Below are 10292 nucleotides of genomic sequence, written 5' to 3'. Positions count from 1 at the left end.
ATGAAGTTTAGCGACTTAAATTGTTATATTTGATCTAAATTTTTCGTAAGGATAAGGACATGTTCATGCACAACATGGAGTGGGAATATGAATCGTTTGATTATTAGATAAGGACAATATATATATGTAGTTTGGAATTATTATTATATCCTATCCTAAAGACGTAAAAGGACCATATCATATGTCACCGACTTTTCTTAAAGTAAAGCCCACTCGTTTATCTTGTAATGAAAATGGTGTCGTTCATTATTTCTTTCCAAGACTTTATCTTGGACTGCACTTTCATGTGTGTATTCATCATTTTTCTTTTGATAAATATATCATGGACATCCCTGTATATCCAATTCCATTTTAGATCAAAAAATACTTCATGTTTAATATATATTATCTAATATAAAAAAATGATATATGCGAATATCATTGAAACAATATTTGAGTTGTTGTATGATTTAAAAATATTATATTCTTCTTGTTATGCTGTATTGCAAGATTTCACATATTATTACGAGTATCATTAGATTTTGTGAGTCTCGTGTAATTTACAATATGTTCACATCTACTAACTCAGCGTAAACCTTTTTATTATTCTATTTCCTATTTCATTAGCAACTTAATTGTTCAGAATATATCTTATAGCGTAGGTTAAGAAGACAGATGTTCTTGTAATCATAGACGCAATTAATCATTTATATTCCTAACCTAGATTGAATCCTTCTACATTTACAGTTTACACGTTAAAGAAAAACAGAAATCCATGGTAATAATTTCATTATCTTATCGTGTAAAAAGCCGATAACAATATTCTTCAATATTATCCATTCCTTAGTGGATTCTGTTCATTATTTCTTTCTTCATTCGTGTGATCATACACCAGAAACCTCAGTTCCAGCACAAAAATTCCATTTTAACTTTGGGAAAAAGCTGTGATTTTGATTTTCCATATCGTTGGAATGATTTTATGCCTTTGATCTTTTTCTTTTTGTTCAAAGCATTACCATGCACGTACGTATCTTCTTTAATGGCTTTCCCTTTGCTTGATTCATTTGTATTGGAAAAATATATTTGTCGAGCACTTTTTTTTGTCACCTTTTGAATTGCGTTATGACTTTTTCACTTGTCGTTGGATTAAAAGCCAAAATATTAAGTGCGACATACTTTATGTGTGAGACATATTCTCTACTTACATGACTAATTGGAATATCGACTTATTCGTTGTGCTTATTTTATTTAAAAATTCCCCATTTTTATGGGCTAGATTGACCTAGTCTATATTTTTTTTTATTTTTTGGGGATTGAATCGATTTTATAAATTTTTTACATTTCGAATAATAAAGTACTTTTATTTTTTTATATATTATAAAAGAAAGTTTTTAGAGAGTAAATATGTGCAGTTTAGAGAAAGAAAATGATGTATATTATTCAAAATATATATTTGTAATGTTAAATATAATCTTTTGTGGAACCTTGTGGACAAAGTCGTCCAACTCGCTATCTTTTGGAACATTTTTGTAGAAAAAGGTGGGGAAGAATATATAATTGTAGATTTGTAGTCAACTTGGAAATAAATACTTAAATGGAGTCAATAATTGGCTTAAGAATTTATTCCACATTAGTCGTAGGGCTGCCATTATCTTTCCACGCTTGCGTCTTTCAATTTTCTTGTTTCTTTTCCTAGTATTTGTTTCTTCTTTTCCACAAACACACTCACACACTCTTCTAATATTTCGGCTTAATTTTTTAAAATTAAAAATTAAATATACACACTGAATATATCGATGAAAATTTAAATTTCACCAAATGTAAAAAATTGATAGTTCGATTTTATTTTTTGTGAAAACAAATTATTCCAACTGCTCAAATGAAATTTGCACTCCTAAACGCACATTAGGCACTATAAATTTTAGATAAAAAAAAATTATAGTTGTGAAGAAATATTAAAACATGGATAATAAAGACATAACTTACAAAACTATTTGGCAAAAACTTGTGTGAGACAGTCTCACGGGTCGTATTTTGTGATACAGATATCTTATTTCGGTCATCCATGAAAAAATATTACTTTTTATGGTAAGAGTATTACTTTTTATTGTGAAAATGAAAAAAATATTACTTTTTATGCTAAGAGTATTAATTTTTATTGTCAATATCGGTAGGATTGAACCGTCTCACAGATAAAGATTCGTGAGAGCGTCTCACAAGAGACCTACTTAAAATAATATTATTAAATAAAATGATATTTTTAATGAGTTGAGTGGATTCGGAAATTTTTCTTACAAAATTGATCTATAAAACAATATTATAAGAGTTTTTGTGTCAAAAAATCTTGCTTATTTATATTGAAATTAATTACTCTCTCTCTCGTAACTACTATTAACTGCTACTATTAACTAGCAGTCCAAGTACATTTGAATTATATGAGCAGAAATTAACTATAAATAGACAGTGGAGATTTGAGGTAGTAATCTATTTCCATGGATGTTTAATTGGTTTATGAATCGTGTTTTTGTAAATTATTAGAAATAATTTTATATACTAAATTATCATAAGTTAGTATATAAAATTATTTCTAATAATTTACAAAAACACGATTCATAAACCAATTAAACATCCATGGAAATAGATTACTACCTCAAATCTCCACTGTCTATTTATAGTTAATTTCTGCTCATATAATTCAAATGTACTTGGACTGCTAGTTAATAGTAGCAGTTAATAGTAGTTTCAAGACAGAGTAATTAATTTCAATATAAATAAGCAAGATTTTTTGACACAGAAACTCTTATAATATTGTTTTATAGATCAATTTTGTAAGAAAAATTTCCGAATCCACTCAACTCATTAAAAATATCATTTTATTTAATAATATTATTTTAAGTAGGTCTCTTGTGAGACGGTCTCACGAATCTTTATCTGTGAAACGGGTCAACCCTATCGATATTCTCAATAAAAAGTAATACTCTTAACATAAAAAAGTAATATTTTTTTCATGGATGACCCAAATAAGAGATCCGTCTCACAAAATACGATCCGTGAGACCGTCTCAAACAAGTTTTTGTCTTTTATTTTTCATAATAATTATTGATTCAGTCAACGAATTTGACGGATAAAAATTCATGAAACACAGGAGACCTTCTCTTTTCATCATAGCTAACCTAGAAATTAATAATTATTTTAGATTGAAAAAATAAAAACATAATTTATATTATATCCAATATTTTATTTTATTACACACAAAATGTGTGAAAAATACCATTAAAAGTAGCTACTATTGGCGTTGATGGTCGATCAAACGGCCAAAAGAAGAATTCCAACGAGACGCCTAACTACCGGGGGCATAACCTACGGCAGTACACAGCACGGTAATTTCACTGCCACTGTTTATAATTTTGTGGTGTTTTTTCATTGGATTTATTCTTACGAAAAAACCACTAATTTACAGAGCAAAATAATAGAGAAAAATGGAGAGCGGCGCTGTGTTTGCCGGCCGGCACCCAAATCTGCCGACCCATCACCACCATCACTACCTTCTGCCTGGTCCATTGCGCAGCGCTATCCAAATCCTTCCGCCTGCTTTCACCGAGAAAAGGCTCTTTTCGCCGCAACCACTCCAGGTATGTGCTATGCTGTTCTTGAATCACATGAAATGTCGTTTATTGGGTTATACTTGTATGCCCTTTTCTTCCCTCTTCCTTATTTTTCCTATGCTCTTGTGGGTTTCGTAATTTGTTCTTTTCCTGTATGAAATTTGGAAGTGTTTGATGAATGTTTGTGCAGTTGCAGAAGCAATCGCATTTTTCTTCTTTCAGTAAATTCAATAACAACAATGTTAATAGTCTTCAAGTGGCCTCGCCTTCGAGGTACTATTTTTCATAAATTGAGGTTTTTTTTAATTTTTATCGGGCGATGATCTGTGGTCAACTGGATTGCCTTTTGTTTTTCTGTGATTGGGTTTTGTTTTGATGTTTGATTTTTGCAGCAACATAACAGTAGAATTAGCCGACGTTGATTGGGACAACTTAGGTTTTGGGTTTAGACCCACCGATTATATGTACATGATGAAGTGTTCCCAAGGGGAAAGCTTTATGAAAGGTGAATTACAGAGATTTGGAAACATTGAGTTAAGCCCATCTTCTGGAGTTTTGAACTATGGCCAAGTTAGTTTCGCTGTTTTTCTTTTCCATTTTGATTTTTCTTTAAACAAAAGTTTGATTCTTGATAATGTTGTTGGTTAGTTCTGCATAACTACTCATTCAAAAGAAATTTGCAGGGATTGTTTGAAGGTTTAAAAGCTTATCGGAAACATGATGGTAAAATTTTGCTCTTTCGTCCCGAAGAAAATGCTCTACGACTCAAAATGGGAGCTGAGCGAATGTGCATGCCTTGTCCAGCTGTAGAGCAATTTATGGAAGCTGTAAAAGCTACTGTTTTAGCTAATGAAAGATGGGTATTGTCATATTTCTACCTGTAACTCTAGATCTTATTATTTTCCAGCATTGGTTTGAATCAATAATTTTTTCTCGATTCATTCTCTGTTTCAGATCCCCCCAACAGGTAAAGGTTCTTTATATATAAGACCGTTGCTTATGGGGAGTGGAGCTGTACTAGGTCTGGCACCAGCTCCTGAATACACCTTTCTGATTTACGTTTCCCCAGTGGGCAACTATTTCAAGGTACACAATGTTTTCTTTGAAGTCTCTGCTGCAACGTTAATATGTGCCACTTAAATCATTAGCTTCATGAAATGCTGTATTGGTGTTTAAGTATTTATCATTGTACTTCATCTACCTGAATTTGCGATTATGCTGTGTTTCATTTGTGGCATTGGTCTCTTTAAGGATTATGCATTCTCTTTTAAGTCCCAATTTGCATTTTGCTGAGGAAAGAATTTTGTTTAACATGAATGGTAATAATTGTGTGTATCAGATATAAATGTTGTTTTAGATGTCATAACACCTTATGACAACCTATAGCAGAATAATAAAACATACAAATAATTAACTTAATTAAAATAAATGAAAAATAATTATGCACAAGTATCAATAATTGCACGATGCCCCAGACAAAATAATCACTAGAAAACGTAAATGTCAGTTTACAGAACCCATACTAGTGATTTTTTAAAAAACTAATTAAACAAGTTGAGAAAAACAAATTGCATCTTAAAGCAAATAACTAGATTTAAAACGAAACCAAAGAATGCAAAACGATATGTCGAAAACTGGTGCAACAAAACGAAATCTTCAATCAACACTTTCACAAGTGTTGTTTTTAGATGTCCCCAACACTCAACGGTAACATAGTATAAACAAATACGATCGCCTTTTGAATATCTTCAAACTTCCGATCACTCTTCTTATATTAGGCGCTCTTTTTTTTTTTATTCTATCATCGTGTGCAGCAATCCTTCACAGGTATGTATTAAGAGGTGTTGTAACCTAGATAGAATTCCTTAATTTCCTACAAAATATGGAAATAAATCTTTTAGTTGGTAATCAATTGTTTTTAACATAAGATAACAACACTTTTAATTAATCAGTAGTCTTAGAAAGGCAAAATTCATAAGTAAAATCTTATCAATTCAAAAAGATAATTACTAAGAAATTTATGTCTTGCAAGGCAAGCCCCACACGTTTCCTTTCAATCTACTCTTTTTTGTCTTTCTGAACAAAATAAGCATAAACGTCTTCGTTTAGCTCCTCTGAATTTGAAAAACACATCTCCTCCTGAATTTGATCATGTTAGCTTAAATGTTGTTAGTAGTGTTGACAACATGGGAACATAAACATTTAAAAGCAGAGCATATCATTAAGACGACTAAAAAGATGAAGGACCATAAAAAAGCCTAAACTAAACAAACTCAGGCTAAACAGGCTTAGAGGAAACATAAAGCAAACACTGTTTTCTTGCATCTCTTAGGCATATATTTTCTTGTATTTTTGTCAGAGATAATTTGTAATAGAACGTCTTTCTGTCTGTTTTCCTACCTACAAGAATTTGACTGTAATGTTTTTGTGCTTTTAAGAACATTATATTTACTGGGTTAGTATGTAGATGTATGATATTTAGTTTTATAACATTTATCTTTGGTTATCGTCTTTATCAATTTTACAAGGTACAATGATGCTATTTTTCCTTTTATTTTTTACATCTAATTCCAGGAAGGTTTGGCACCAATCCATTTGATAGTCGAGACTGAAATGCATCGGGCAACCCCTGGTGGTACTGGAGCTGTGAAGACTATCGGAAATTATGCTGGTGTAAGTGACTTTTTTGATGATTATAGTTACATACCATCTCATTGTGCTGTTTTTCATTTCTCATGCCTTCTGCATTTGCTTGCATAAATATTCTCTTCCATTTTCTGGCTTTATGATTGGATGAAATGATTTTGCTCTTCTTTTCGCATGTACATTATATATTTTGAAAAATGTTTTCTGTTTGATATTTCTCTGAAAATTGTCCTTAATGACTGGTTTCTTGGCTTGGCATCGTGCCTCTTGATAACTCTCAGAACTCTTTGTTTATGGTACGATCTTTGTTTTTTACATGAATGTTCTTTGTGTTTGACAATGTAACCTTGTGCTGCTTCTCATTTCTCATGCCTTCTGCATTTGCTTGCATAAATATTCTCTTCCATTTTCTGGCTTTATGATCGGATAAATGATTTTGCTCTTCTTTTCGCATGTACATTAAATATTTTGAAAAATGTTTTCTGTTTGATATTTCTCTGAAAATTGTCCTTAATGACTGGTTTCTTGGCTTGGCATCGTGCCTCTTGATAACTCTCAGAACTCTTTGTTTATGGTACGATCTTTGTTTTTTACATGAATGTTCTTTGTGTTTGACATTGTAACCTGAGAGCTATATTTTTTGATACATCTTATTTGTAGGTCCTAAAGGCACAGAGTGCTGCAAAAGCAAAAGGCTTCTCTGATGTTCTGTATTTGGATAGTACTTACAAGAAATACTTGGAAGAGGTGTCCTCCTGCAATGTATTTGTTGTTAAGGTAAAGTATCTTCTAAATTAGTATTGGCCATTAAATGCAGTGTTCAAACAATTTGCAAATAACTTGTTTTTGGTGATCAAGTACTTTCAGATATAGAATACATTTTTATCACTTTAGAAGGTTTTGATACTGTTGCTTATAAGTGCAATGGGATAGAAAAGTTCTTCCTTTAAAAATGTTTTTCTATTATTTTTTAAAAACATTGATGTTTGGATTGAGAAACTCTCTTAAAAACGTGTATAAAAAATGTCAAAATTCAGATGCCAGGAAATGTGGCTTATCACCTTTTGTGCTATGCTTCAACTTCTATGTGAAAAATAAACAAAATTCTCTTTTATTATCACATCCACACATTAAAACCACTTAAAAAACTGATTTCAATAAATGCTTTTATTAATTTGTAACATCTGTATTCAACTGACTTTGAACCAATTTTATGGCTTTTAGTTTATCTTACAAATTTTTTATTCATCCTTTGATAAGCTTTGTACTAGTGTTTAATGCTTTACAATTTCATATGAAAAGTACCAGTGTTTAAGACTTTACAATTTCATCTGAAATCGAATTACCATATTTTCAGGGTAATGTGATCTTAACTCCAGCAATAAAAGGGACCATCCTACCAGGCATCACTCGGAAGAGCATAATAGATGTTGCTCGGAGTCTAGGATTTGAGGTACTTGTTTCGAACACTCAGCAGATCGATTGATTTTTCAGCAGACTTCTCTGTTGCCAGCTAATAGTTTTGTTCCTCATGATGTGTAGGTTGAGGAACGTTTGGTGGCAGTTGACGAATTGCTTGATGCTGATGAAGTTTTCTGCACTGGAACTGCTGTTGTGGTTTCACCTGTGGGCAGTATAACGTACTTTGATAAACGGTAATTTCTGGATTATAGATTGTTAGTTACTTCATGACGAAAAATTGTGAGAACATCCCATTTTCCGTCTCCTGTTTCCCATTTTCCGGTTTGCCTGTTCTGTGAAAACCAACTTGTAATGTCAGCGATTACATTTTGAGTTTTTAAGTTCTTATATTACAGTATTCTAAATAAAGTATGGTTGTTTTACGATGTTCAGGGTGAGTTATGAAAGTGACGGGGTCGGTCGTGTGTCGCAGCAACTCTATTCCGCTCTTACCAGCCTACAAATGGGACTCACAGAGGATAAAATGGGTTGGATTACTCAACTCTAGTAGGTACAGATTCTTGTTTTTGTGTTTCAATTTGTCTCGAGTTTGGATCTTTTGTGCTGGTTTAGTACTTTTTTTTTTCTTGGCTTTTCAGATGCTAGCATTGTGCTGTGAAATTTGTTTCTATCTGACGTTATACTAGTCACCGTCTCTGTTTGTATACTATGGCTCGTCTTTTCCTGCAATTGGACGACTATTTGAGACAATATCTCTGTTAGGCCATGCTCTTGTCTAATCTTGACTCGAATTCGACAATAATCGAAGTTAAACATGATTATGTTATTAATAATATTCAAATTATTATCTCATTAACCCATATTATTGGTCCTTTAGCATTCCGTCCGATTCAAGTTTTGATATTTGTTATATTTTCCCATACAAAAATTGAAAACTTTAAGAAACGATCTTTGTCAAGCAAGTTTAAATAAAATTGAATTCATTTCGGCACCGACTATTTATTTAGAGATTGGATTTATTTCTACTGTTTTAATTGGCAAACCAATTTTGAATGAGAATTGAATACTTAAGTGAATGACAAAATTAAAAAAAAAATGCGAAAATGATTTATGGAACAGTGAAAAAGAAAAAATCTGGTCTTTTTTTTCCCTCCAAAAACTAACCATCCATATTTTAATTACATACGGGGAAGATTATTATTTTTTGAATAAAAAAATGTCGACAAAATTTATTCTTTCAAATTTCCTAATAATATTTTAGTCCCTTTGTCAATATTATTTTATGTTCAGTTCTTATTTCCAAAAAACATTTATATATTTACTCCCTAAATGATTAAATTGTAAAACAACCCTTCTAACTTCTTCATAAATCAAAAGTCAGTTATGCAATATTAAACAAATATAAAATAATAAATCAAAATACAAGTCAAACCGTTACAAAATATTTAAAAAAATATTATCACGTTCTTCGGTACAAAGCTTTATTTCGTTTTTTTTTAAAAAAAAATCTAACATCAAGAATATGTATTAAATTTAAAAAAAATTAAAATTTTTTTTTAAAAAAATCTAACATCAAGAATTTGTATTAAATTAAAAAAAACAAAAGGGTATAAAACGAATTCAATTTATGAACCTAGATGTAGGCAAGTTCGGTTTTTAGTCCCCTAAGTTCTAGAAACCCACAGAACCAATCCCTCTCTTTAAAAGAAAATTACAAAAATGAGGAAATCGTAGTGTAAATTGAATTTTTTTTTTTCGTTTTTTAAATAGTCACAATTTCGCCGTAGTCCAAAATTTTTTAATTTTAATCTCTTTTTTTTTCCTGGGTTGCTAATTTGATTTCGGATACGTCAAATGTCACGCCAGTAATATCAGACACTATGTGAGCAGTATTCGACGCAATGTCATCAACATTCATTTCTATGACGTCACTTGAAAAAAAAAACTAAAATTAAAGAAAAAAAGTCAACCTTTTGAATTAAATCGAATTTTAATCAATTAAATAACCAAAATACAAGGTTGAACATTGATTGCGAATAAAATCCAGGCGCATAAGCAGAGAAGAGTATTATGATTTATGACTTAAATCGATGTTAGTTGAATCCAATTCTATTATAATATCGAACATATCGAGTAGATGAAGAATAACACTGTTATGTAGAAATTTACCAGCAGCAAACAAGATAGCTCCAATAATGTCTCTACAAACTAGCCCCACCCCAAAATAATCCGAATCTAAATCTTTTAATCGGATATGATTATCAAGAATTCATTATTTATGATGTTATTGTTAATATGAAGGAGCAGAGGAAAACAAAAAACAAAAGCTAACATCCAACGATAAGTACTACAAAGTACAAGCAACCAAAAACCAACTAGACGTTCTGGTTGGACCTACATGGTGACCCGGCCCATGAGTGGCCCATCTTCTGAATAAACGGTCCAAAATTTGGGAATCCACCAGCCACCAAAAACGTTTTGTGTTAGTTTCTTAAAATACAAGCTCCATACTTTTCTTACAAGGAAAATTGCAAAAATTGCTTTATAAATTAGCTCGTTTTGGCTATTAGTTATTTAATTTATCCAAGTTTGATTTTAATTCAATAAGCTTTAGTTTTTACTTTGTTGCTTATGTGACAC

At 31.2% G+C, this 10292-nt stretch overlaps 1 protein-coding gene across 4 annotated transcripts; it reads left to right on the top strand.

The window, feature by feature from the left end:
- The first annotated feature begins 3242 nt into the window (after window positions 1–3242).
- On the top strand, window positions 3243–8508 carry LOC140976249 (branched-chain amino acid aminotransferase 2, chloroplastic-like). 4 transcript variants are annotated; one of them, XM_073440254.1, is made up of 11 exons: window positions 3243–3359; window positions 3440–3611; window positions 3781–3857; window positions 3977–4154; window positions 4268–4444; window positions 4539–4670; window positions 6159–6257; window positions 6891–7007; window positions 7588–7683; window positions 7773–7885; window positions 8085–8508. In XM_073440254.1, exons 2-11 carry the CDS (start codon window positions 3459–3461, stop codon window positions 8197–8199), a joined length of 1257 nt encoding a protein of 418 aa, XP_073296355.1. In that variant the 5' UTR covers window positions 3243–3359; window positions 3440–3458; the 3' UTR covers window positions 8200–8508. The 4 variants fall into 4 exon arrangements, with proteins under 4 accessions (XP_073296355.1, XP_073296353.1, XP_073296354.1 ...); XM_073440252.1 differs by having other exon boundaries at window positions 3775–3857; XM_073440253.1 differs by lacking the exon at window positions 3243–3359 and having other exon boundaries at window positions 3367–3611.
- Window positions 8509–10292: the final 1784 nt, after the last annotated feature.

This window comes from Primulina huaijiensis, chromosome 5, assembly GCF_012295235.1.
Source record: "Primulina huaijiensis isolate GDHJ02 chromosome 5, ASM1229523v2, whole genome shotgun sequence".
Classification (NCBI taxonomy): domain Eukaryota; kingdom Viridiplantae; phylum Streptophyta; class Magnoliopsida; order Lamiales; family Gesneriaceae; genus Primulina; species Primulina huaijiensis.
The sequence above is the reverse complement of the archived record's forward strand: the minus strand, read 5'-3'. Positions and strand labels throughout refer to the sequence as shown.